General features: G+C 54.6%; 2 protein-coding genes and 1 long non-coding RNA gene across 22 annotated transcripts in view; 1 reads left to right on the plus strand and 2 right to left on the minus strand.

Annotated features, from left to right (window-relative positions):
- The window catches only part of NLRC3 (NLR family CARD domain containing 3), a 30,657-nt gene extending 24,261 nt beyond the window's left edge, over window positions 1-6,396 (minus strand). For 7 of the 11 annotated variants that reach the window (XM_042239922.2, XM_042239928.2, XM_042239926.2 and 4 more), the window contains exons 1-2: window positions 5,027-5,325; window positions 1,123-1,161 (exon numbers count right to left, since the gene is read on the minus strand). In XM_042239922.2, coding sequence (XP_042095856.1) covers window positions 1,123-1,125 — 3 coding nt within the window. In that variant the 5' untranslated portion in view covers window positions 1,126-1,161; window positions 5,027-5,325. The other 4 variants (XM_042239929.2, XM_042239921.2, XM_042239920.2 and 1 more) reach the window with 3 other exon arrangements.
- On the plus strand, window positions 5,901-12,077 carry LOC132658579 (uncharacterized). Its single transcript, XR_009598408.1, has 2 exons — window positions 5,901-6,013; window positions 8,404-12,077. It is a non-coding gene; the product is annotated as an uncharacterized LOC132658579 (long non-coding RNA).
- Window positions 8,450-27,462, minus strand: SLX4 (SLX4 structure-specific endonuclease subunit). 10 transcript variants are annotated; one of them, XM_042239916.1, is made up of 17 exons: window positions 27,058-27,462; window positions 25,372-25,509; window positions 24,945-25,048; window positions 24,440-24,844; window positions 22,825-23,046; window positions 20,896-21,085; window positions 19,833-20,045; window positions 19,199-19,407; window positions 18,770-19,086; window positions 18,057-18,291; window positions 17,593-17,681; window positions 16,614-16,760; window positions 15,479-15,648; window positions 12,462-14,668; window positions 10,778-10,880; window positions 9,798-10,214; window positions 8,450-9,344 (listed from the first exon to the last, which is right to left on the minus strand). In XM_042239916.1, the coding sequence occupies exons 4-17, from the start codon at window positions 24,783-24,785 to the stop codon at window positions 8,951-8,953; spliced, it is 5,259 nt and encodes a 1,752-aa protein (XP_042095850.1). In that variant the 5' UTR covers window positions 24,786-24,844; window positions 24,945-25,048; window positions 25,372-25,509; window positions 27,058-27,462; the 3' UTR covers window positions 8,450-8,950. The 10 variants fall into 10 exon arrangements, with proteins under 10 accessions (XP_042095850.1, XP_042095846.1, XP_060261933.1 ...); XM_042239912.1 differs by lacking the exon at window positions 24,945-25,048 and having other exon boundaries at window positions 24,440-24,944; window positions 27,437-27,462; XM_060405950.1 differs by having other exon boundaries at window positions 24,440-25,048; window positions 27,437-27,462.
- Between the last annotated feature and the right edge of the window lie 54 nt (window positions 27,463-27,516).

Raw genomic sequence — 27,516 nt, forward strand, 5'->3', positions numbered from 1 at the left:
AAATCCAAAGGAATCTACGATAGAACTGTTAGAACAAATATATGAACTTCAGTTTTCTGGACACAAGATCAATACACAAAAAGGATCAGTTATATTTCTACTTACTAAGTAACACTCAAATCAAAAGTAAAAATTTGAAATGCCATAAAAATATATAATATATAAGAATAAATCTAGCAAAAAAAATTTCATGACCTCTATGCTGAAAACTATAAAACAATCAAGAAAACTTAAAATTAGGGATTTGCTATGTTCATAGATCGAAAGACTTAATATTATTACGATGTCTGTTTTTCCCAAATAGATTAGTAGATTGACATCTCAATCAGAATCCCAGCAGACTTTTTGGAGCGGGGGAAGAGAGGCAAACTGATTGTAAAACATAAACAGAAAACCTTGAAATAGACAAAATCATTTCGAAGAAGAACAAAGCCTGAGGACTAATAGTACACAGTATCAGGACTTAGTATAGGGACGTCCCTGGTGCTCCAGTAGTTAAGAATCCACCTGCGAATCCAGGGGAAATGGGTTCCATCTCGGGTCTGGTAAGATCCCACATGCCACTGGGAAATAAACCCATGTACCACAGCTATTGAGCCCTCAAGCCAGGAGAAGCCAGCAGTGAGAAGCCCACCCACCGCAACTGGACAGTAGCCCCCATTCATTGCAGCTAGAGAAAGCCTGCACACAGCAACAAAGACCCAGTACAGTCAAAATAAATAATTTTTAAAGAAACTTCTTTTTTAAAAAAAGCACAAAAGCTATAGATATTGGTACAAGGGCAGACAAATAGACCAGTGCAGTAGAATGGAGGGTCTAGAAACCGACCCACATATATATGATCACTTGGTCATATATGATCACTGGGTTTATAATGGGGCTCCACTGCAGTTCAGTGGGGAAAGGGTGGTCTTTGCATTAAACTGTGTTGGCTAATGGGATGTTCATGTGGGAAAAAGGAACCATGACCCCTACCTCACAGCATACACAAAACATTAATTTAAGCTGGATCATAGATCTAAGTGTGAATGCTGACACAGTCAAGCCTTAGAAAAAACATGGGAGAATATCTTTATGAACTTGGCCTAGGTCAAGAGTAAACAGAACATAAGGTGCACTAACCATGAAAGGAAAGAGCAGTATTTTGGGATTCAGGAATATCTGAATAAAATAAAATAAAATTCTGTTAGAAGACATAATAAAAAGGGCAAGAAAGCAAACCACTGACTAGGAGACGACATCCCAAACACATTAATTAATCAGTAAGAAACAAAAACCCAACGATAAAATGAGCCAAAAACTTGAAGAATGTCACAAAAGAGAATATCAGTAGTCATTAGAGAAATGCAAGTTAAGATCACTCTGGGAAAATGTTTGTTAGTAATAAGGTTAAATATGCATATTTCTGTGACCCAGTAATTTCCCCCTGAGGTATAAACCCAACAGAAATGAGTGATTATGTCCACCAAATCACAGATCAGAATATTTACAGCAGCTTTGTTCACAAAGTCCCAGAAAAATGGAAACAACCAATGTCCATCAACATAAGAATGAAATTTTTTTTTGAACGTTCGTATAATGAAATCCTACATAATAAAGAAAAAGAATAAGCTACTGATATCCTCAACAATATGGCTGACTCTCACAGACATTGTGAGAGAAAGAAATCTGATGCAAAAGAGACACCCTCTGTGATTCCATTTGTAGGGAGTTTAAAATCAGGGCAGACCAATCTGAAAAGATAGAAGTGAACACAGTGGCTACCCTTGGAGGTGGTTCCGACTGGACAGGGGTGTGAGGGAGCCTTCAAAGGTGCTGGACACCTCCACCTATTAATTCGGACAGAGCACACACAGGCGTACACATATGTAAAAATCCCCTGAGCTCACTTTGTGCGTGCATGCTGAAGTTGCGTCAGTTGTGAACTCTGTGTGAACTTATGGACTGTAGCCCGCAAGGCGCCTCTGTCCATGGGATTCTCCAGGCAAGAATACTGGAGTGGGTTGCCATGCCCTCCTGCAGGGGTTCTTCCCCGACCCAGGGATCGAGCCAGTGTCTTTTATGTCTCCTGCATTGGCAGGTGGGTTCTTTACCACTAGACCACCTGGGAAGCCCCGAGCTCACTTTGCTGCAGCTGCTGCTGCTAAGTCGCTTCAGCCGTGTCCAACTCTGTGCGACCCCATAGACGGCAGCCCACCAGGCTCCCCGGTCCCTGGGGTTCTCCAGTCAAGAACACTGGAGTGGGTTGCCATTTCCTTCTCCAATGCATGAAAGTGAAAAGTGAAAGTAAAGTCACTCACTCATGTGTGACTCCTAGCGACCTCATGGACTGCAGCCCACCAGGCTCCTCTGTCCATGGGATTTTCCAGGCAAGAGTACTGGAGTGGGCTGCCATTGCCTTCTCCAAGCGCACTTTACTGGTAAGTTATACCTCAATTTAGAGACGGCTATGCTAGCAGCTCTCTAAAAGTTCAAATATACGTAAACCAAAACAAAGCAATTGCTCCTGCAGCCTCTTCTTACACGAGCTGGGACACCCAGGCCCATGTCCTGCTCTCGGTGTGATGTCAGGGTGATGCCCAGGTTGGACACAGCCCCCCTGCTTTGGATGTCCAGGTGCACTTACCGGGTAACTGACTGCCTTGGTGGGGACGGGGTGGTGGCCAGGAGTACGCAGCACCAGGTGGGAGAAGGGCCAGGCTTACTGCCTCTAGAACATTGTCTGGAGCACTGTATATTTTTTTAATTTAAAATTTTTATTGTGGTAAAGTGTACCCTGGTGGCTCCGTGGTAAGGAATCTGCTTGCAACGCAGGAGACCGTCTACAGTGCAGGAGACCCAGGTTCGATTCCTGCGTCAGGAAGATCCCCTGGAGAATGAAATGGGAACCCACTCCGACATCCTTTCCTGGGAAATCCCATGTACAGAGAAGCCTGGGGGCCCGAAGAGTCAGGCATGACTTAGTGACTACACCACCACCACCAAAATGTATATAACATAAAATTTACCATTTTAACCATTTTAAAGCATTCTATTCAGTGGCATTGGGTACATTTACAGTGTTGTGAAACATCATTATCATCCACCTCTAGAACTTTTTCATTTTCCCAAATGGAGACTCTGGCTCCCATCCTTCTTTCCCTAGCCCCTGGTCGCCACCAGGCCACTTTCTGTTCCTGTGTATCTGATGACTCTAGGCTCCTCATGTGAGTGGGATCACGCAGTATATTTGGCCTCTTTCACTGAGCATAATGTTTTCCAGGCTCATCCATGTTGTAATGTGTATTAGAATGTATTCCATTTCATGGACGGACCGCATTTGGTTTAGGCCTCCACCCGTAGGCAGACGCTGGTTATTTCCAGTTTTTGGCTCTTGTGAGCAATGCTGCTGTGAACAAGGGAAGACAGATGAGCGGTTCAGGGCCCTGCCTTCAGCTCTTCCATGTGTCCACCCAGAAGTGGGGTGGCTGGACTACATGGCTATTCTCTGCAGCACTGCTTTAGAAAAGCCACTGCTTAGTCCGGCCACACAGAGACTCCACTGGTTTAGGGTAGGGCGCCTATGTGGACACATGGTAAAGCTGCTCAGATGATTCTAATGAGCAGCCAGAATGGAGAACCCCTGGGCCAGAGAGCGGTTGGGGAAGTGACAAAGAAGGGACACCAGCAGGCAGGAGTGAGCGGGGAGGAAGAGGCTGGCCGCGTGTACCTGGGAAAGTGGCGGGGTGAGCTCCCCAACTCTGGGTCCCATTAGTCGCCAGGGCAGATACTCCCTCCTCATCAGACACCCATCCTTCTTGTCCCACTAAGCCTTGCCTAGGGTTGCCAGATTTATCAAATTAAGATACAGGACACCTAGTGAAATTTTAATTTCAGCTAAACAAGTAATTCTTTTCAATTTTTTGGGGGGGTTTTGGCTGCACCAAGCAGCATGCAGGATCTTAGTTCCCTGACCAGGGATCAAACCTGTGACCCTGCATTGGGAACACAGAGTCTTAACCACTGGACCTCCAGGGAAGTCCCCAAATAATTCTTTTAGTATATCTTATGTAATACTTGGGACATACTTAAACTTTAAAAGAGCAGAACACCTCATTGTATAATCTGAGATTCAAAATTAATAGACTGTTCTATCATCTGGCACCCCTTCTCAGATAAGAGCCCCCTGCAACCTGGCCTCCACCTTTGGACCAGTAAGAACAGAGGAGGGGAGCCCAGCAGGCAGCCCAGGAACCACCCCACTCCCAGGACCTCCCAGGGCCAGCAGCAGTGGCTGCTGAGGGGCGTTCGCTGCAGGGTGGCCTGCAATGGCTAAAGGTGAGCCCCAGGGCTTGGGGAAGTAGGGATCTGCACTGAGGGGACAGGGAGGAAGCCCCGAGCCCAGGAGCCTGGCCATGGAAAAGACCCCAGGCCAACAGCCACCCCGAACCCGCTCCGTGGCGCCTCTTCTGAGAAGGAGTCTATGGTTACTGTCCCTCTCAGAATGATGAGCCTCGTCTCCATCCGTGGGCGCGGCTGGGGGAGGCCCCTGCAGGCAGCTCACCCAACATGAGGGCGACATTTAGGAAGCAGGCTCTGGGTGACCGACCCCATCCTCCCTGCACCACCCCCCTGGGTCCTCAGGACACCGGGCAGGTCTGGTGTTGTCCCCTCCATCTTAAGGGAGGAAGAGGGCTGCCTGGATGGGGCCCAGGTCCGCTGATTTCAAGCTTAACTACGGGCTGCCCTACTCAGCATCACCTCTGCCTGTCTGCAGCGCTTTCCAGCTACTTCCTGCTCCTCCTGGCGTCCTGTCATTGGTACCTGGGGAGCTGGGCTTTGTCCCCTTCGCCCGTGGTGGGCTGCCCTTGGGCATGTGTTTGTTTATCCACACTGATCTCATCCTGACCAGAAGCTCCTGGCACCCGCAGGGACACCTTCCCAGGGCTGCCCCAGCCAGCCCTCCGCAGGGCAGTTCAGGCCTTAAGAGTTACGGTCCTTCCTGTCAGCTGTCTCCTCTTCTTCCCCCATTCTGCACTCAACTTACCTGCCGGGCCTCATTTCCCCAGGGAGGCCAAGACTGGGGGACTGGGGGTGCTCCATCCTGGCACTTCTGGGCTCCACCCTGCTCCAGTGGACTGAGGCAGCTGGGTGGAGGGCAGGATGTCCTGGAAATCTCTGCGGCCGGTCAGCCGGGCTCCTCAGCCGACAGAATCCGTCCAGGGCGGGAGTGATCCCTGTCCAGAGGGATCAGGCACTGCTGACCGTGCAGGGCAGCGGGGACGTGGCCCGCCAGCTCCTGCACTCCTCCGAGCCCACCGGCTGTCACGGCAGCCAGCGCTCCTCACCTCTTCCTGTGCGGGGCTCCACCTCAACCCTCCTTCCTGTCTCATTTCAAAAGCCAACAGGCCTCATAGACAAATGAGTGAGTCGTGGCTGCCTCTGGCCAGCTCTCTGGTTTCGTCATCACCCCAAAAGCCAGAGGCAGGGGTTTCTGCCAAGGCTTCTTCCGAGGACCAAGTGCCCCTGCGGACCTGATGCTCAGGGGAAAGTGGTCCAGCCAAGGCTATAGAGGAGACAGGCTCACAGCAGCAGTCCTTTGCCTTTGGTGGGGTGGGGGGGTGAGGGTAGGGAACCAGGCGCGTGTGGGGCATTCAGGGATTTGCCCAAGGCCGCATGGCAGGCAGCCAACGGGCCAGGGCTGGAGCTGCGTCCTGCCCTGGGCCGCACGGTCACCCCTCCTCCCCCACCCCCACCCACGTTCCTTCTCTCTAGCACCCGACAAGCACCTTTGCCTCAGCCGTGCCCCGCGGTGTCTTCCTGTCCCCGAGGCAGGCCAGCTGCGCCTGAAACACCAGGCTGTGGCGGTTCACTCAGGCCCCTGGAGGTGGACCTCAGCACACGTGCTGCCTCGATGGGGAAGGACGCGGCCCAGCGTGAACTCGAGAAAGTTACAAAGGAGGAGAAATACAAGACACCCTCTGGTGACAGACAGGGAGCAAACCACTCTATGGGAAGCCACCGAGAGCAGCAGGTGATGCCGTGGGGGCAGAGTGGCGGGAGGGGGCCTCAGCTTCCCTCTGCGAGCAGGTGGGAGCCAGTGATGGTTGCAGAGCAGGAGGGTGGTAGGCTGAGATAAGCGCAGCAGGTTGTGTGTGAGGGGAGGTGGGAGGGGGCATGTGTTGTCAAGAGCTGCATGGGTGATGGAGGCGAGAGGGGGAACCAGGGCGGCAGATCGGAAGTGCTTTGTACAGGGACACCCTCCTGGCCACCCTTCCCCTCCCTCCCTCCCTCTCACATGCCAGCTGGGTGCTGGAGGGACACACAGAGGCTGCCCTCGAAGCGCCCCTGGGGTGCAGGCAGGCAGAGTGCAGACTGGCGGCTGCAGCCTCGTCCGGCGGCGCAGCCCAGGCGTCTGAGAGCAGGCGCCCACAGGATGTGGGGACCACAGGGGCCTGGGGGTGCCTGTCACGCGGCAGAGGCCGGGAGGCTGCTCGGCTCCTCCCTCCACCGCTCAGGATCCTGGGCACAGGCAGGTGGAAACACCATCCTCTGTGGGGATCTCGGGATCACCCTGCGTAGGCACTGCCCCCCGACTTCCTTCCCCCATCCCCCACCCACCCCTGAAGGGATGGCACGTGACTGGCAGGGCTGGAACCCCAGGCTGCCTCCTCTGGCTGCTCTGACAAGTTCAGGGCCCTCTCCTGGCTCTCCTGGGGGTGTTTGTGTGTTTGGGGTGGGCGTCTCCCATGGTGGTTCTCACTCTGGGGCTTTCCATCCACCTGGAGTTGAGGTCCACCGGACGGGCCCTTCCCAGCTTGCCCACAGCCTGAGGCTTCCTGCCTGCAGGGGCCTCTCTGGGGCTGTGCGGGCCCCCAGGGCCCCCTTGCCTGGGCCCAGCTCAAGCTGGGCTGTGGGCCTCCTTCGACTGCTGTGAGTGGCCCTGTCCAGGCCGAGGCCAGGCCGCAGGAAGTGGAACCCACCCGGGAGGTCACATCACAGTGCAGCGTGGGCGTCCCATCATTTCCTCCGACAGGCGAACGTTCCGCTGCCTGGAGCTCAATGTGCGTCCTTCCTGTGCCCTGGCCAGCCGGGCCTCGGCTCCCTGTGGGCGGTGGGAGAGGACAGCTCCTCATCCCTGGCTCCTTTTCAGTCAGTTAGCTGGACCTAGTCCCTCATGCCTGAATGTCATGCTGTCCCAGGTGCCACCGACTATCTGGATGTAGTGGTCTTTCCTGTAGGGGCTGGTTTACCCGCCTTTCCATGCTCTGCACTCAGTTCAGTCTGTGCCTTGAGCCTGGCCAGGCCCACTGCTGACTCCTGCTGGCCTGCAGGGATGCCCCAGCCAGACCACATAGGCCAGGGTCTTCAAGGGTCTTTGGCCCCCAGGCCCACCTTCCCTGGCTTCACCAGCTGGTGGCTTTTTATCAACTTTAATCCCTCCCCCAATGCCTCCTTATCCACCTGGAGTTGGTAGTGTTATGTGAGTTGGGATGCTGTCTGAGGAGGGAGGCTCCCAGGACCCCCATCCCCGACCCTGGACTGTGCACTTGAGCCTCAGGGTCTCCCAGCCATCCAGCGACCCAGGTGAGGACCTGGTCAGCTCCCTCCTGCCCGACTTCATCTTGTTCTCCTAACACAGCCCACAGGGGAGGAGGCCTCAGGCCCTTCTTACAGGAAACACAAGGTAGCTTCTTTGGTCTGATCAAGTGGGGATCTGAGCCCCGGCCTCTCTCTCGTTGTCCACCCCCAGGCAGCAGACACGGGGAAGGCCAGGTCCCCCTCTGCCTGGTCATGAATTAGGACACACAATACATGTTCAAGAAGCCCCATTTCACCTCCCCGAACGCTGCATGCTGCTGAGGCCCAGCTCATAAACCCCTCTTCCGGGAAGCTGTCCCTTTGGGCCGCCCCAAGCGCTGACCATCACAGCCAGCACAGGACAGGCCTCCCCTAGGTGACCAGAGGTGTTGGCCTGTTCCCACTTCTCCACAGGGCCTAGCACTTGGGCCAGAGCAAGCTTCACAAACACCCTGTTAAAATGCAGATTCCGACCCAGGGGGAAGGACCCTGCAGGTGGGTGGCTTGAGCCTGTAGGTAACAAACCAGCGGGGGAGCATAGAGGGCAGAGCTCAGCGCCTGCTGAGGACTCTTGACTGTGGGCGTGTGGGTGGGCAGTGTGTGCGTGAGTGAGGGAACAAACCTCTATTAGTAATAACCAGCAGGCCTGGGTCCCCCAGAGATGGAGACGTGTGGGGGTGCTGGGGGCCCCTCCCCACAGCCCGTTACTGGAGTGTGGCATCTAGAAGCTTTCAGTAAAGCCTTTATGTTTTTATTGCACATCATATAAAATCAACCACACTGTACTTGAAACAGATGAGACATTCACAAGGACGTAGAGACCAAACTTTTCTTCTTTTTCAGCCCTCACCTGTGTTCCGCAGCTACCACACGCACTGGCAAAACCAGGTAACAAAGAACTGTTTATTTGGGGGCTTACACGCTGTGCTGGCCTTCGGGACTGTTCGGTTTGGAGGCTGCTGGTGACAATGACAGGTGACTGGGCAGGACAGCTGGGCCAGCAGAGCACCTGGAGCCTGTGGACAGTCGGTCTGCTGGTGGAGGCCCAAGTACTGAGAAGGAAGATAGAGCTGGGGCAGGCTAGACCTGCCGCCTGTCTCAGGACACGGACACCTGTGACTGGTGGACAGAGGGGACGACACGCCCGACTCAGGCCTCACCCTGGCAGCTGGCAGTGGCCCATCACCCCTCCTGACACACGTGGAGACAAACAGTGGGCACCAATGGAGGGGGGTGGCTGGGGCCTAAATCTAGCAGACCACTCTGAGGACACTCCAGGATATTGAAAGCAGGCTGTTCCAGGACAGTCACTCATAGGGGAAGAGTGTGGTCAGAAGACCCGGAAGCACCGCGGGGGCCTGGCCTGTGGATGGACAGGGGCCATAGGCTCTCACAGGCTGCTGACGGCTGGGACTGGGGAGTGAGGGGCGGGCCTGCGGGCTCTGCCCCTCTTCTTGCCCGCTGGCTGCCGCCTCTTCCTCCCAAGCTTCTCTTTGCGGGTGGCGGCCGTGGTGAAGGTGATGCACTGGGTGTCCAGGAAGTCCAGCAGCTTCCCCGAGGCCACGTGGATGCCCTGCTGCTTCAGCTCAGCCTGCAGCTCCGCCAGCTCGACGGGCTGGTACAGCAGGACCTTGCGGTAGAGGGCCGGCTGGGAGCGGATATAGCGCCGCACGGCCTCCTCTGTGGCCACTGCCTGGACGGCCGCGTGTGAGGTGCTGACCACCTCCTCGCCTGCCTCCTCTTCTCCCACAGACTCCAAGGCCGCTCCAAACTCACAGGATGAGCTGAAAAGCACCAGACGGTAACACCTTGCAACACCCCTTCTTTCCACCTCCACCCCAAGACCAGGAGCCTCTCTGAGGGCAGGAGTGTGTGTCTGTGTCCCCTGCGAGCCCAGCATGTGGCAGGGACAACCCTGGGGCGGCAGGAAGCCCCAGGCTGCTATGTCCTTGGCACTGTAGCTGCTGGCCTGAGCGGGACCACGCCCTCAGCCAGGATCTCATGCCGAGGGCAGCTGCACTAGGCTGGCCCCACCTGTGGGCGAGTGTGTGGGAGCCCCAGAGGTCTGCCTGGGAGGCCCAGGGGGCTGACCTTTAACCCCACCGCAGTCTCCTGTCGTCCAAAGCCAGAAGGCCACTGGGATTTCTGAGTGTTGGCTGTCAAGCCTCACTTATGCCAACTCTCAAGGCTCGGGGTCAGAGGGCCTATGAACGCCGGCCGTGTTCTCATGCGGTTACCTCTGCGAGCTGCAGCAGCTGTCCCCGCTGTCCACAGACGTGGCCGTGGACTCCTGTGAGGCCGGGAGCTGGGCGTCCCCACCAGGGTCCAAAGGCTCCTCCTTGGCTGGTGACACACTCAGGGCAGAGATGCTGCCACCAGGCTGCTGCTTGTGATGTTGGGGGCCCTTGGTCTTGGCAAGTCCCTTGGACCTCTGGGGAACGCGGCCAGGAGGGGCCTCCAGCTGGGTGTGGCCAGCTGCCCTTGAAGCCTTAGCGGTCTGGGTGGTGTAGGTCTGGCTGCAGGGAGCCTCCAAGGGCAGCTGTGTGGACTGGCCCTCGTTCTCGGAGTCTGACTCCAGCGTCTGATGAGTGTACTGGAATATCTCCTTCAGTTTCAGGACCATCTGGCGTTTGGGCAGAGGGCGGACCCCAAACCTTAATGGGGAAACAGGTGCACTTCAGCAAAGAGCAAACAGTTATCAACAAATTAAACTGGTGGCTTTGTGTACTTGAATCTTAAATGCCTGACTCATGAGCATTCAGAGCTCAGTATCCATCCTGAATACCCATAGAGCAGACTCAGGAATATTCCAGAAGGACCACACTCTGAGTTGTGAGTGGCGGGGTAGCAAGGACCTCCCTGGGACCCAGGATGAACAGCGGAATTCACTGGAATGTGATAATTGTGATGTTCTTTTAAAAAACCGGGTCTCTATCCTCAGACCATTAAGGCAAGAGTCCCATTCCCACCCACGTGGCAAGTGGAGGCCTGTCCCCAGCGAGTGACCTGGAGGAGCATGTTTCTCAGCCCTGAGTCACATGAGGAACAGTAGGTAAAGAGCCAGGAGTCACGCACAGCCCCCACCAATCAGAGGCTCCTGCCACCAGAGCCCAAAGCGGACCCCCACAGCAGACCCTCCTGTTTCCCACTTCGCTGAGCCTGGACACACATGGGAGGGAGGGTCTGCTCGGAACGAGCTTTCCAGAAGGACACTGACCTGTCCAGCTCTTTCTTCAGCACTGGAGTCTCCATGATGGAGTACCTTGGCATTGGGGTTATGGGCACTTTCGGGGGCAAGTTCTTCTTCCGATCAGCACCTTCTGGACAGAACAAAAGAAACACGTTTCAGCAGGAGGGCCTCTTCTGACTCTGGGAGTGTCACCCAGATACTTTGCTCGTGCTGCCCTCGCTCTGGGAGAGCGGGGATGTCCACCCTTCCCCGCTTGACTCTGGCATCCTGCCTTCCCGTCAGGAAGCATCACACAGAACCTGGGGAAGGCCAGGGCTCCGTGGTGCTGATGCTGCTAGGGGCTCAAAGGCAGGTAAGTGGGGGCCAGGGGTCAGGCTGAAGGGGCAGTGGGTTGACTGCTTATGGGGACAGGATTTATTTTCAGGTGATGATACAAACATCCTGGAAATCGGACAGTTGTAGAATATTGTATTAAAAGTACTGAATTGTACATTTGAGAGGGTGAATTTTATGGTATGTGAATAACATCTTAGTAATGCTCTTTTTTTTTTTTTTTAATCAATATTTAAAAGACAACTTAGGGACAATTTAGGTACATCTGGACTTTGGTTCTTATCATTTTATGAGCATGGAGCCCTTTGAGACACCAATGAAAACAACAGGCTCTGTCTCCTGAAAAATGCACAAGGTTCATCATACAATTTCAGAGAGTCTATCACCCCCGTGAATCTCCCCTCAGATTCTAAGATACCCAGGTCTCAAGTCTCCCGAAGTGGTTCTCACATGCCACCTGGGCACCTGTTAGAAATGCAAATTCTTGGTCACACCCCAGATCTCCTGAAGCAGCAGCCCTGGGGTGGAACCTGGCCTGGTTTTCTTTTGAGATGACGGTCACGTAACTTTTCACGTGAACCATTCGGTAGCACTCAGACCATTCACAGCATTGTGCAGCCCCCACCTCTTTCTTGTTGTAAAACATCTCACTCCCCAGAGGAAGCTCCATGCCGGTCTGTCCCTGTTCTCCGCCCCCACCGCCCCTGGCGATCACTCATCTACTTTCGCTCTCTGTGGACCTGTCCATCGGGACAGCTCACAAGTGGAATCATACGGCGTGGCCTTTTGAGTCTGGCTTCTCTCCCCGAGCACCATGTTTTGAAGGTTCGTCCATGTTGTAGCCTGTGTCAGAGCTTTGTATGGCTGAGAAGACTCTACTGTCGGGATGGACCCCCTTTATTCACTTATCAGCTGATGGACATTTGCGTTGATCCTACTTTTTGGCTGTTGTGAATAGTGCTGCTGTGAACATGAGTGTGCAGGATGTGTTTGAGTCCCGATCTCAAGTCTTTGAATGCTGGAGTGCAATGACCTGGTGATAATGGCAATTGTTTGACTATTTGAGGAGCCACACGTGTCTGCTCTTAAGATGAACCTGAGAGGCTCATCACAGTCTCCCTGAAGTGCTGGTGAGGTATTCTGGAGCGGGGCCGCAGACAGGGGTCCTCAATAGGTGCCCAGGTGAGTGCAGAATCCAGGCAGCTTTAGGACGCCCCCGTACTTACTAGCTTAAGAAGTGTATGTTTGACCGCAGGCCTTTCCTCCCTAACCGTGGAGAAGGTCAGGCAGGCAAGGGGAGGGCTGGCCGCCCCTCGCTGTCATTATGACTTCATGCCCCTCAGCATGAAACAGAGACAAACACCCTCCCACTACTCACCTGGCGTCTGTAACTTGTATGACCTCTGGGCTCCATCTGTGCGCGGCGTCTGGGGCAGAGGAGCTGCCTCTGAGGACCTCTGATCTTCTTCGTTCCAGTCATCCCACAGAGCTGAGTTCAGAAAGCTCTGCTGGTGGCTCCCAGGGGAGCCAGCCCCAGAGGACTTCTCTTGAGACTTCCTCCGGCCAGTGTAGCTCCCTCGGATTGGGGTGGTGCCCAGCAGTGCCGGGGAGTGGCAGTCTCTGCTGTCTGGGGCACCCTCTGCCCTGTTGCTGGGGCTGCTGGTGCTCAAGGGCCCTGTCCGCTCGAGGTTCAGGTGATCAATGGGGATCGGTGAGAGGGGCTCCATGTGCCAGCACCAGTCCTCGGCTGGAAGCGGGGGGTCACCGTCCAGCAGGGGGCTGCTGCTTGCCTGTTGGGAGGCTGCCTCCTGCTCGTCCTCACTGTCCTCCACCTCCACCACTTCACTCACGGGAGCCTGAGCCGCCGGGCTCCGCACAGGAGGCAGGCACTTCGGGAGCTGCCTGGGGAGGTCGGCGAGGCCTCCTAAGATGGGCCGGGGAGCCAGAGGAGAAGCACGTGGGAGGAGTCTGCGGCGGGGGCTGGATGGGCTGCTGCAGGCCTGCCTTCTCCCGTCAGAGCCTCCAGGAGGGGCGGGTCCCAGGTGTGGGGACGACATCTGGGGTATGATGACCGAAAACTTACTCGTGGCTTCGGGTTCGTCCCTGTTCTCTAACAGGGCCCTGGGCTTGGGCAGAGCCAGCGGGTCTGCTGGCGGCCTGGCCCCGAGGCCTGTGATCTGGGTCTGCGAGGAACAGTCGCAGCTCCCGCCGGCCAGCGGGGTAGCGGGCACGAGCCACGAGGTGTCCGTGGTGCTGTCGTCGGTGCTGGCCCCTAGCCGCCCCTCCACCTCCTGCGGCAGCAGGGCCTGGCTTCCTGGTGGGCTTTGGGGAGGCTCCTGCTCCGCGTCAAGGTCAATGATGGAAAACAGTTCAGAGGACTTGGCGCTGACTTCCAGAACTTTCTTGTCTTCTAAGGGACTGTTCAGAAATGACTTTGCTTTGGTTTGCTCCAGCTCCAGCTCTTCATCTGAATCCAGTAACAGGATCACCTCGTCTTCTCTGTTCATGCTGCGGGGAGAGGTCTCAGGCCTGGAGCTCCGGCGGCCAGGTCCTGACCGGGTTAGATCCATGGGTGGAGATTTTTCTGGGAAGATCAGGACCCCTTTACCTCTGCATCCCAGTGCGGAACTACACTCCTTGTCTTTCTGGCCTGGATCCTCACGTGACGAGGGAAGGCGCCTGGCTTTCTTTGGCTTCAGTGATAAGTTCTGGGAGGCCATGCTGGAAGCTGTGGCCTGCAACTGGAGTATTGGTGGGGACAGGTCATTGGGGCAACGAGTGTGAGGACGTGGCTGGCGAGGACTCTGGCCTTGATGGGGCTGCGGTGGGAAGCATGAGCGTGAGGGGGGTGCCTGCTGGTGTGCAGGGGGATGGAACCCCTCTACCTCCCTTTCTTGGATGGTCCTGTTTCCTTCTTCCCAATCGCTCGTCACCCGGGAGAGTTCAGAGTATCCAGCTTGAGGTGATGAAAAAGGCTGTTGAACGTTATCATCATCAGCTGAGCACAGAGGGGCGCTTTCCTGCCTCTCTGGCTGGCCCTGGGCGGGGCTGGAGGAGCAGGGAGGAGCCAGTGCTCCCTCTGGGGCCTCTGCTCTCTCTGCCCCGTTCAAAGCCTGGTCGCTGGGGGGCAGGAGTGTGGACTGTCTCGTGTTTCCCCATTTGGCTGGGGTCTCATCTCTTCCTTGCCCGGATGATTCCACCTGCTCTGCATTTTCTGGCTGTTCTTTATCCTGTTCACTTGTGAGGATTTCCCCCGAAACTGGACCATCCTCCCCGAGCAGGTCAGCTTCTTCCTCTGGCTCTGGAGCTTTCTCCCCCTGGAGCAGCTTTCGCTGAGTAGCTGCGAATTCATAAATTTCTTCCATCTCCTCCTCGTTGACCTTTTCTCTGTCTTCTTCGCGGCCCTCCGGCTTCAGCAGGGCCTCTGCTCCCTCCTCCTCACCCAGCCACACAAGGTGCAGGAGCTCTCGGAAAGTCTCCACTCTGCCGTCAGCGTCGTCTTCCTGCTCCTTTGCCTGTCCACCTTCTGCATCCATCACAAAGGGCACTTGTTCGCACAGGTAAACAAGCTCACTCACCCCAAACCTGCAAGAGGAAAGTCACGTGTCACCACCCCCTGCGCAGAGGCAGCGCCCTGGCTCGGGAGGCTCGGGGCAGGAGTCCCCACAGCCGTGACTCCCTGGCCCTTCCCCAATCCCCTGCAGAGACAGTGCCCATGTCCACGCCCAGCAATGCCCCAGGCCACTCAGCTCTAGAAACAGCGTCTGGGGAGGGTCCACTAGCCTCACTGTGCAGCCTGAGCGTGAGCTGAGGTGGGAGCGCGGGGCTGGGTGGTTCTGTGACCGGACCCAAAGCACCGGGACTGACACACACGGGGTCGCCCAGGCCGGTTTGGGTCAGCCCGGACACGTGCGCCGGCCTGCCTGGAGCTCTGCCATCTCATCGGCACCTTGGAGACCCCGGAGGCCAAGCCCGCCCCTCCCCAGGTTCCACCCCAGAGGTGGGAGCAGGACACAGGGGTGGAGAGACCAGGCAGCTGCAGCGTCAGGGGCGTCAGAGCAAGCATCCTGCCGACGTCCACCTTCTCAGACTTGGAGGGGCGGCCATTGGGCAGCTCTGGTGGCGGAACTGCCGAGGGGTGGTGTTGCTGGGGCTGGGGCCTGAGACCACCCCTTCGTCACTCCCAGCGAGTGAAAGCCACTGGGCTCCCCTCCAAGCATTCCCTGTGGCCAGAATCTTGGTCAGTACACCCTGTTCAAGGTCACCACTGGCCATAAACTTGGGATTAAAAGGTACAGGAAGGACTCAGCCCTGACCTCTCATGGGCCATCAACCAGATAATCCCTGTCGGTTACTGTCAAAAACCGAGAAGTAAGTGGAAAGAACAGCCCGGACCTCTGGGCCAGAGAGCGCAGGTCAGGGGCCAGCTGGGGAGTCAGGATGGTGTCGGCAGCATAGAGGTAATGCAGGAATGCCTGGGCGGCCTCGGTGCTGACGTCACGCAGCAGCACGCGCTGGCGCCTCAAGTCACCATCCTCTTCGGCCAGGAAGGCTTCACTGTTTACCTGAGGGACAGATGCACATGGAAGAGTTACTGACGGGACAGCCGTGACCTGGGGCAAAACAGGACTCAGGAGGTTCTGGTGCCTTGGATCTCGTCCTAGGACGGGCATTAGCCAGAGTCGCTCCATTTAGCTGACCAGGAATTCTTCAGGTTAGGGCACAAAACCTGTCTGTTTCCAAAGTCAAGTCAGCGATAGAGGCTTAAGGAGCCAGTCAGTCCTCTGTTGACAAGCCTATCAAAGGCACTAGAACTTTCTGACGAGACTGACAGCAGTTTCCGGGATTCTTGTGATGCCACGTTCAAGTCCATGACACGTTCAAGTCAAGATATGACAACACAGAAATGTCATAGCAGCTCAGCCTTAATGAGGTCAGTTAGGGACTTCACACTCTCACTGCCAAGGGTGAGGGTTCAATCCCTGGTTGGGGAATTTAAGATTCTTCAAGCCACACAGCATGGCAGAAAAAAACAGAAGGTGATTATAAGACTTTGCTACTGCTAAGTCACTTCAGTTGTGTCCGACTCTGTGTGACCCCACAGACGGCAGCCCACCAGGCTCCCCCATCCCTGGGATTCTCCAGGCAAGAACACTGGAGTGGGTTGCCATTTCCTTCTCCATAAGACTTTACTGATATGTAAATAGAGGAAAAGGAAACAGTTCTAGGGAAAACAGGATTTTTATTCAACGGAACAAGAAATCTGATGTTTCCCAGCCCTGAGCTCATCTCCTCATAGCACTTCTTGACCTCAAACCTGTCTTCTCCAGGGAAGTACAACCTTTATGGCATCAGGGGAAGAACAGGTCAGGGGCAGTGGGCGGAGAGTGGGGGTGTGGGGAGGAAAGGGGCAGGAAGAGAGGGAGAGGCTGGGCACAGAGGGGAGGGTGAGGGGGAGGAGGGGTGAGTGGGAGGGGAGGGAGGAGGGACAAGAGCAAAGGGGGAATAGGCCGCCTGGCCACGCACTCACATGCTGCATGAGAAGTGGGCATCGGGCATAGAGCACAAACTTGTGGGCATAGAGCACCTCCCCACTGTCTGTCTGAAACTGGACGTCACTCAGGTGAGGGTTGTTGACCATGGCACTGAAGTCGGCCACCAGCAGACCAAGGGCGAGCTGCAACGAGAGGGGGAGAGCGGCCACTCCCACCTGTGGGCCCCCGAACCATGCAGGTGCCCAACTCAAGGGGAGGAGGCAGCCAGTGAGGGCCTCCTGCCTCACCAGGTCCAATGTCGGGCTCCACCCTGAGGTTACCTTCAGGCCCTCAGAGACAGGGAACAGCAAGACCCAGTCCTTTTTCAAGTTCTCTGTCACACCCAATTCCCTGGCCTAGACAGGAGGCCTGGCCCGTGAAGACGGAGGCCCGGCGCGTGGAGAGGCGTGGGTGACAGCCTCGCCAGGACGCGGTGGCAGGGTCAGCAGCTGCTAGGTCTCCGTGAGGAAGCCATCAGCCCAGCCGGATGTGACAGGTGGGACCTGAGCCCAAGCAGTTGTGGGGCTGGCTAGGAGTCCATGTCCCTTCTCTGACAGGTGCCACATCCCCAGGGAGAACTTGGTGACAAGCGCTCGGCTGATACCAATGTGCTCACGGGATGACACCTTCTCTAAGGAAAAACCAGTTTCTAACCCAGAAAGTCACCAGTACAGAACACGAACTGTTAGCTGGAGGCCTCCAGGATTCTCACGAGTTAGTTGGTCAGTCCCGTTGGCTGGATGAAGCACCCTCACAGAGCAAGGGTGCTCCCTGGGCCTGGCCCTGGGAGCCTACTGAGGTGCCCCTGGGGTTCAACAACGGAAGGGACAGAACCTGGCTCAGCTCAGAGGCCGTCAAGGGGTGCCCGTGGACTCTGCAGGGGCCTGGAGGCTGGCTGTGAGCCAGCCGCACTGAACATACAACAAGCATTGCAGCCACGACCACGGAGCCGCGAGCAGGACCAGACGTGCTCACCGAAGCCTGGCCGCCCTCCTCCGGGTACTTCTCCTTGGCTGGCAGGACAAACCCAGTCAGTGGAAGGCCACCGAGCGACAAGTCCATCCCTAAAAGGATTTGCAGGTTAAAATCATCAACCACCTGGGAAAGAGCATCACCTGGCCGACCCGAGGATGTCGTCATGGAAGGCGAACTGTCCAGAGGCCACCTGCACCGCCACCCCTGCCCAACAGAGTTGTACTCTGGAGAGAAAGCCGAAATCAACCCTCACGACCACTCGCTCTGGCAGAAGGCTTTGTCCTCAGTCAAAGCTGAAGGAAAACTGACGGACTCGCCTGAGTCACATTCACCTTTGAGGAGACAGGAAAGCACCCAGAGAGACCACCTCCTCCCGTCAGACAGGGTGAACTGGGACTGTGGACCCAAGTGGCCATCGCGGCCCTGGTACCGGGGAGGGGAGGCCCTGAGGGTCGGGGTCTCACCTGCAGCCCCCCCTGAGCTGGCCAGGTCCCTGCTGCATGGGCTGGCAGGCAACCCCTCTCCCGCCAGCTCCAGCAGATCCTGCAGGGCTTGGCGCTCCCTCTGGCTGGCGGAGGGTGCTGGGCTCCGGAGGCTGTGGCTCACGGGGTGGGTGCCAGGGGCAGAAGCGGGTGCTCCCACACTCAGTTCTGGCAGCTTGGGTGGCTGTGGCAGCCGCATGGGCTCCTGTGTGAGACCCTGAAAGAAGTAGGTGAACCAGAGTGAGCATGTGGCCTCCACAGCCACCACCACCTTGAGAGTCCCTGGGAAGCGAGCCCCAGCCAGAGCCACTTGGGAAGCTTGTCCCTGTTACCCGTCAGTAGGCACCTCTGTCTTGGCAGCGCCCCCGCCCTCCTAGTGGCATCTAAATTGCTTCAAGCAGGTGAGTGCCAATTCCTGTACACAGGCCTGTCTTGTTCCTGGGTCCCATCACAGGCAGATTATACCAGTCCGGGGCAGGACCTGGGACCCTGCATTCTGAACTCTCCAGAATCTTAACGCTTAGAAACCTGTGGGCCTCCCTGTTCCTACTGTGCGAACCATCTGGTTGTTGCAAAGACAACACACTAGAGTCCACACCATGGCACCCGGCTTCCTCCCCTCTGCATTTGGTGCCGCAGCTGGAGCCGCCACCCTCTCCCCTTGAGCCCACCTGCCCCACCGGAAGGGAGCACACCTTGGCAGGCCATTGGGGCACCAGAGGAGGCACCAGGCTGGCCGTGTAGAAGGACTCCAGGGCCCTAGCCCCGGTGAGGGCACTGGCCTCCCACAGCAGGTTCTGTGCCCCCCTGGGGGGTCGCAGGACCCGGCTGCCCCTGGCCAGCTCTTCCTCTAGAATCCTGCTGGTGGGGAGTGGCGGCGTGCTGGACGGCTCCACCTCCTCCGACAGGAGCTGGGCCAGGCGGTCCTGTATCTGCCGGCCCGTGGTCTCCGCATCCTGGACTAACAGTTGTGGGGGGGACGTGGGGGCTTTCTTCTTGTGGGTCTTCTTCTCTGGAGAAAAAACAGAAGCAGCACGGAGTCGTCCTCCCACCGGGGACCCCAGGGGAAGCTTTGGCAGCTGCCGCGCAGCCAGGCTTTTCAGCACCCCACTCAGCTGCCGCACCTGCTCCTAGCCTTGTCCTCTCTGCAAAAGCGTTCCCCAGCCTGAGCGCGGCCGGCACCGCCTGCTGCTCCGTCTCTGAGCGGGACAGAGCCATGGCTACCAACAGGTCCTCGGAGGGCGCCTCGGGCTCAGGGACCTTCCGCCTCTTCCGTGGCTCCTTCTTGGTGGTGGCTCCCTTCCGCTTCAGACAGCCAGCTCCATTGCTGAGGCTAAAATGGCAACCAGACCGAAAGGTGAATGAGCTAGAGGGGTGAGCAGTTCCTGCTCTGAGGGTCCCTGTTCGACCTGGGAGGGCTGGACCCCTTCTCCTCGGTGGGGGGAATGAGAGGAGATGGGTAAACGTGGATTCAACATACAGAAGGATCAGCAGTTTCTGTGCTCAAACTGTTAGGGACAGGGGGATCTCAGGAAGGACTCGTGGAAACCAGTCCACGCCAGCTGGTCTGTTCCCGAGCCTCTGAGGATGGAGCGCTGTCCCCTCCCGGTCCCTGTGGAGACTGTGCCCAGTTTTCTTCTGAAGCGTTTCATCTCCAGAATCAGCGCTCTGTTGTCCTCCACCACTACAAAAGGCCTTTTTCTTTTTTTTAAAAAAAATCAACATACTCTGATCTCTCTTCCTCTTCCTTTGACTTACCTGGGTGCTGGAGTGCCTGAGGTGCCTGCGGGCTGAGCCCCCTGCAGGCGCACAGCCTGGAGCAGGAGCCGCGGGCCGACCTCCATCTTCACCGCACACTGTTTCAGATGACTGATTCTGCTCTTCAGGGTGAGAAATGGCTTGCCGCAGAGGGGGCACTCAGGGATCTGAGGCGTGGGGAATCTCAGTGCCTTTTCAGCCTCATCCAAGCACCTGGAGGAAGACAGCAAAGGTGGGACCACCCTTCCCTGGCCATGTGGTTACAGACAGGGCTCAGGTCAGTGTGGTCGTGCTGTGGGCCAAGGCTTGCTCCCCCCACAAGCTGGTCCCTCCCCACAGCCTGCAGTCGGCCTCCAGACACTGCATTTAGGTTTCTGTGAGCAGAGATGCCTGAGGAAAGCTAGGATATATTAAACACAGAGTCACCAGAGTCAACATATGACCCAGCAACCGGAAACAGATACTCAAGCAAATACATGAAAAGCGTGTTCACAGTAGCTCTATTCACAAAACCCAAAAGGTGGAGACAGATGTCCATCAGTGGATGAATGGATGAACAAGAGGCAGTCCATCCATACAGCAGAATATCATCAAACCATAAAAAGGAGGAAAGCACTGAGACAGCACACCACGGACGGCACAAACTCTGCTGAGTGAAAGAAGCCAGACACGAAAGGCCGCAGATTGTGAGTCCACTTATGTCTGGAACAGGCAAGTCCCTGGAGACCGAAGGCAGGTGAGTGGCTGCCAGGGGCTGAGGAAAAGAGGGAAGTGGGGGTGCCTGCTTCATGGGTCTGGGGCTGACCGTGGTGACGGCTGCACAACTCTGAATGCACTAAGTCAACATGACTGCACTGCTCATTTTAAATGGCTGAATCGCACGGCACACAAATTCTCTCTCAAGCTGTTGTTTAAAAAAAGAGCAAGGCTGGACCAACCCTGATACTGAAGTACTAATCTCAAGACTCCCCCCTGGAGCCCAGGAGATTCCACAGGAGCCTTGGAGCTGGTCACATCTACGGGCGAGGTGAGCACAGTCAGGTGACGGCCGAGCTGCTCCTACCGGTTCACATGCTGCTGCCTCCGTGTCACGTTCATGGCTGAGAGGTTCTTCTGACAGATCTGGCAAAAGAACAACCCCGTCTCCTCCAGGCTGTCGTTGGGTGCGGATGCCTGTTCCTGCCCAAGCTCCTGCTGGAGGGCCAAGGCCACTGCAGTGTCGCTTTCTGTGGCGGGGAGCCCGGGTCCACACCCTGTGGAGACACAAGGACCCATGAGGACCAGCTCGTCCTTGGACCTCACAGGGCAAGGACGCTGGGTGGGGCGTGAGGAGCCCAGACCCAGCCCAGGGAGACTGGACACCAAGCAGGGTACTCCCCAAACTTGTAACAGGCGCAAGGACCCCCAGGAAGCTCGTTAAAGTGCAGGTCAGGAGGCTGACACTCTGGGGGGGCTACGTGGAGCCTGAGACTCTGCATTTCGGCCAACTTCCAGGCAAGGCCACTGTTGCTGGTCCAGGACCACTCTCTGAGCACCAGAGCCCTGAAGAATTTGCCTTTGGTTTCCCATTTCTGCTAAAGTGGCAACCCTGGGCATCCCAGGATTGTAAGGCTCTTACTGCAAGGAATCCTAGGTTTCCTCTTTAAAGCTCAACCTCTCCTACTGCTCTGACTTTTTCTTGCCCCTCCAGGTCAGAGCCAAATGCTGCTCTTGGTTTTTCTTGGCATCAGACCAGAGGATGGACTGATTCTAATCTTGGGATGGTGCCCAAGGCAGCTGTGCCCACTGTTGTGGCCCTGTCATACCTGATGTTGCTGGAGCAGACCCTTGGCACTCATGCGGGATGTGCCCTGAGAACAAGGCCAGAAAAGCACCACACTTCATTTTGGTCCAGTACTTTTTTTAAACAAAGAAATGGTTTCTCTCTCCTGATTACTGGGTATGATGTGAAGAAGACTGATGGAAACAACTCAGTCACATGCAGGGCAGGGGCTGGGCTCATGCACTGGCTGAGTGACCCCTCTGCACCCCTTGGTGCCCCGTGGACCAAGGACTGATGCCACATCACTGTGTCACCTGCATGGGCCTGACAGTGCTCAGTAGTCCTGAGGTGAAACCTGCAAGTAAATACCGGGAAACTATGGATTTACTGGCTGCAGGTCTGTCAATGGTTTCTTCCTATTTCTTTTCCTTTTGTGTATTTTCACCAGGGGTGAGGATTCCTGCTGTTTAGGGGATAAAGCGCCACTGACAGTACGAGCCTCCTGGGATGGTACAATGTGCAGCAGATGGCACTTCCCTGCAGGAAAGGGTTAAATGACATCAGGCAGAAACAAGCAGATCCACAAAGTGGGGAGTTTTAAAAGACAACTGTCCTGGATTTTTCAAGAAGTCAGTATCACAAAAAACAAGGACAAGATAAGAGACTGTTACAGAGTCTAGACCAGAGACACTACTGAGCCACGGCTATAAGCAGCGTGTGACGAACCCTCGTTCAGGAAGAGTTCGCTACAGAAGCAGTCCTTGGGGCAGCCGGGGAAATGTGAATGTGAGCAGGCAGTGTTCTGGACCCACGTGTGTTTATGGAATTGCGGTTATGTAGGAGAGTCTAGGGGTGAAGCATCATGATGTCTGTGACTTGCTTTCTGATGGTACGGAAGAAGTGTCCATCTATAGAGACAAGAAAAGGTGTGGCAGAATGTCCACTGTTTGTTAAATCTAGGTTGAGGGCATAGGGATTTCATTGTAATATATTTTTCTGATTCTTTTGAATGGGAAAATTTTTGTAATAAGTCAAAATGAAAAAAGAGGAAGTGGTACCTTCTCAAAGAAGCTAAGTGAGAAATGACCCAGGGGACCCTCTGTTCTCTGGCCAGAGTGGCAAAGGCAGAGCGTGGGGCAGAAGGCCCACCCCTGGCTGAGAAGGCAGGCTCCTTCCTGACCCCTTTCCCCCAACATCATCCCTGTTGGGAAGACAGCGCTTCCTTCATACCGTTCACCGCCATCACATCTTGAGGGCCCTTTGGGACATTTTCTTCAGGTGCAGCCTCGAGCGAGCAGCCTTCAGAAGCATGTTTTAAGCGCTCGGGGTCTGCTCTCTTGAACTGCTGCATTCGCTGGAGCACCAGCTCTGCCGCCCTGGGTTTGGAGGGACTTGGCGCCGTTGCAGTCAGACAGGAAGGAGGGGGCTGCGAGAGGCTGTCCGTGGTGGCCTCTGGCAAGGAGAACATTCACACGCATCAGTTCTAGCAGGAGAAACCGAAGGTTCTTCTAGTGTCAAAGACCTCAGATTTCAAATGGGTCCTTTACTGACTACATTAGGTGTAACTCTAAAGTACTGATTGTTTTTTGGTAGCCTCACTGTTTGTGGTGATAAAAACACCCCTGCCATATGTATCTGTGATGGGAGGGGGCACATTTCTGAGGTGATAAACATGTTCTAAAAATTAAGTGGTGGGGATGGCTGCACAACTCTGTGAATAAAGTCGCTGAACCATCCACTTGAAAGGGGTCAATTTTATAGAATGTGAACTATATCCCTATAAAGCTGTTATTAAAGAGTTATTAATGACAGACACATATCTTTCTAGGTCAGAAGTTCTCCTTTAACTTGGTGTCTGAAGATGACCTCTGGGGGGACCCATGCAGCCCCTGATGCTGCATGTCACCCTCGCAGGTGTGTTTTTGGGGGGAGCAGTGCAGTGTTCTGGGGGAAATCAAGCATAGCTTTCACTATACTCTCAAAGGAAGCGTGAAAGACCAAAACGTTTCGGCAACATTAATGAAGCCTTACAACAGTCTCTGTGAGCTAAGGCTCTACCACCACTGCACTGGGGAGGCCTTGCTGACCACATAGGTAAAAAACATTATTTAAGATCAGGAAGTGAAGGTGAGAAAAATTTAGAAACAGAACTCAGGAGTCCAAAGATCTTGCGCTGTGTTATATACGCAAGGCTGGTTTTCAGTTCTGCATGAAGAATATATGTTGAGCATGTGGTTTAATACACCAGGGCAGCAGGGTGAGCAAGTTGCTTTAAACAAATAAACAGAGAAGAATAAAAGGTGTTTGGAACAGATAGGAAGGACAAGAAGAGTCTCCTGGGACTCTAAACCCACATAGCATATGCCTTCTACCTTCTCAGCAGTCTAACCAAATTGGCTCACCCATTGTAACTTACCCACTTTGGAATGAACCCAAGAAAATGAGAGAAGTAGCATTATTTTTATGTTCATGAAAAAAAAAAACCACCACAAACTCATGTTAACTGCATGATGTAAACGTTAATAGGAAAATGAAAGAGCAGATGGCCCCAAATATATCATGTAGAGAATTCATACAACGGTTATGATTATTTTCTTAATGACTATTGTTTAAAACAAGAGTCAGCAAACTATGGTCTTGGGCAGGCTGCCTATTTTTGTAAATGAAGTTTTGCTGGAACACAGCCCATTCAATTACACATCGTCTAAGAAATAGTTTGTGACAGAGACTGTATGGCCGGCAAAGCCAAAGAAACTTACTAGCTTTCAGAAAGTTTTCTGATCCTTGGTTTAAAATGGTACAAATCACCTCTGGTGTCCTCTCTGGCAGAGGTTCTGACCGTTACCTGTCTGGGTGCTCCATGCGCTATCCTGGAGTACAGCAGAAGTGTGTACACCTCCCTCGGTGTTTTCAGGGGGAGCTGGTTCAGTCTCTGGCCTCTTGGGTGCCCTGTGCTTTTGAGTCCGCGGGACCTGGCTGCCAGGGCAAGTTTTCCTCTCAGTGGGGCCTTGTGGGGTCTTGCTCTTAGAAGCAGTTGGTTTGGTCCTTTTTGGTTTGCTTCTTATCTGGGTGCTGTTGGAGGCCTTTTGTGTCTTCTTTTCCTTTGACACTTCCTTGGGGCCATTCTTTTTCACCCTTTGGAAAAAGCTGGCACAGAGTTCCTGAAAGTCATCATCTGACTCATCCATCATCTGACGGGTTTGAAGGTTTTCAGGCTGGTCTTCGGAGAAGTGAGGGTCGATGTGCGGGCCTGTGCACAGGTGAGAAAGTGAACCCGAGTGTGAGCCTCGCCAGGCCTCATTCACACTGGAAGCTTCATTATGGTTCCTTGCTGCTTCTCACTGTAGTACCTGGAGAGTTTGCACAGTTGAGCAGGATGTATTGTTCCCTCTCTCCATAATGATTTCAAATGTCTTTCTTGGACTTCCTGGTGGTCCAGTAGATAAGAATCCACCTGCCAATGCAGGGGACATGGGTTTGATTCCCAGTCTGGGAAGATCCCATGTGCCGCAGAGCAACTCGGCCCATGGGCCACAACTACTGAGCCCACATGCGGCAACTACTGAAGCCCGTGAGCCTAGAGCCTGGGTTCTGGAATAACAGAAGCCACCACAATGAGATGCCCATGCACCGCAATGAAGAGTAGCTCTGGCTCACAGCAACTAGAGAAAGTCCAAGAATGGTGAGGACCCAGCACAACCAAGAAAGATAAATAAATAAATTTTTAAAAATGTCTTTCTTCAAAATGAACCTTTGTTCAGCACACTGAAAGCTTACCTTTATTAAAGTTCACATCTGAAAGGGTCTGTTGTCCAGTAGACACCTCCCAGAGAGAATACACGTGGCCCTGGTGCTCAGGTGATTCTCCAGGATCTCCATGGTGATAAAGCACATTTGGTCCATTTAAGTTTTCACCTGAGAAAAACCAAAAGCATTTAAGTGTAATTAGATAGATATTGTCATTTTATGCCATTTCTCCCAGGAAGGTACAAGAGCATGTGGAGTATGGAAAAGTCTTCAGGGTAACAATAGCCCTGTCAAATACTCAGCTATAGCCTGGTTAACACAAACTAATCATCCTACAGGCTACCACAAAGCAACAGGGGAGAGGGACCTGAAGACCTGTCAAAGCGTGTTCTTCCATGGGCAGAAAAATGTGTGCATCTTGGAAGAGTAACCAGAGTCTGGGGAATGAATCCCATGAAGAGCGGTCACCCACAGAATCAAGATGGTCCCTGAATCCAGAAAAACTATCTCTGGTCCAAGGCCTTCAGCTCTCAGAGGCTCTATCAGCAAGCAATATAATAACAGAGAGAAAGACGGAATGTGCACTTGAACGCTCAGGAAGAAACCAAACACAGGAATACAGCAGGCTCATCCTTCATTGACAGAACCACTGTTTCCAAATCAGAAAAAGGTCACTTTTCTCTATTCTCACCCCAGCAACTCTCCTAACTCACGTGACCAGAACGCTGTCCATGTGCAAAGGCTGGGCCTTACCGGCATGATTATTTATATTGACACAGTTTAGTGGAGTTCTGAAAATCAAAACTGAATAACCCAATGGTAGAGTGTTCATTTCAGATACCATAAGGCAGTTTCCACGGTCCAGGTAATCCATTGATCATCTAGTTTTCCAGAGTGGGGCAGACACACACACCTAAAATCTACTTTGCATGGCTAGCTCATTTCATCTTCCATCTCCTTAGAGAAGCTTGTTTTCTCAGTCTTTATCTAATTGAACCCTCTCCACTCCCATTTATTTTCTAGCATCACACACTGTTTTCACAGTGGCGTTTATCATGTTATAATCGCATGTAATAGATTTATTGAATGCTTACTGTGCAGGCAGCCGTCCCAAGTGCTTTACAAGTCTAACTAGTTTAATATTTACAACTCTACTAGGTAGGACCTATTGACACCCCTTCTTTACAGCAAGGAACCAAGCACAAGAATGAGAAACTGGCTCAAGTTCTCACAGCCTTTCAAGAGGCAGGCTGGGATCAAACCCAGGCAGTGCGGTTCCAGGGCATTAGCTCTTATATTTTTATTCAGTAGCTTGTTTTGTGTCCCCTACTAAGCTCAAAACTTCAGGAGGGCACGCACTCATTTTGTATTCTCTTTGGCTGACATGGTGCCTGACTTAAGTGCTCGACAGTAATCTGTTGAGTTTGGTACGACTGACAGCACCAGAGAAAGTGGTGGGAGCAAAGACTGCACAGAGAAGCAGAGATGCGTGTCTGAGCGCCTGGAACATCAAGCCAAGCAAACTGTTGGACGTGGTAGCTGGAGCAAACTCCAGCCTCCACACCGCCCTGAGTCGCGACATCTCTGCCGGTATTAGTCTAAAGCAGTGTATCTGCCATAGGCGCTCTATCGGTATTTGCTAAGGAGTAACAGATCCGAACGAGACGGCAACTTTCCAGAGGGCCGGGGACTCTGCCTACTCAGCTTGGTACCTACCGCGGCCAGGCTCACTGCAGACGCGGAAAGAATGAATGGGCAGGTGCGGGGCGGACCCCCCGCCTCCCCCAATCCAGCGACACACGGGTTGCCATCTGGGGAGGGGCTGCGAAGGACTTTGGCGGCTACAAAGGCAGATGGCGAATTCCGATCGCCAGTCGGACGCCCGGGCCGTGACCCATGGGTATCCGGATCCCCCCACCCATCTTCCGTTCAGACAGCCCTGGCCCCCTCTACCTAAGCCCGGCTCCTGCCTCTAACCGCGGTTGGCAGCGGGCGAGGAAGGCTCTTTTCTCTCAGGAGACCGAGAAAGGCCTGAGGCGGCCGGACCTCCTCTCCCCGGTGCAGACTCCCGGCCTCAAAGCCCGACTCCTCCTACCTCTGGCGCGGCCGCAGCACCTTCTCAACGGCGACCCAAGCCCCTGCGCATGCGCGGCGGATAATTGCGGCTGCGCGGGC

This window comes from Ovis aries, chromosome 24, assembly GCF_016772045.2.
Source record: "Ovis aries strain OAR_USU_Benz2616 breed Rambouillet chromosome 24, ARS-UI_Ramb_v3.0, whole genome shotgun sequence".
In the NCBI taxonomy this organism is placed as follows: Eukaryota; Metazoa; Chordata; class Mammalia; order Artiodactyla; family Bovidae; genus Ovis; species Ovis aries.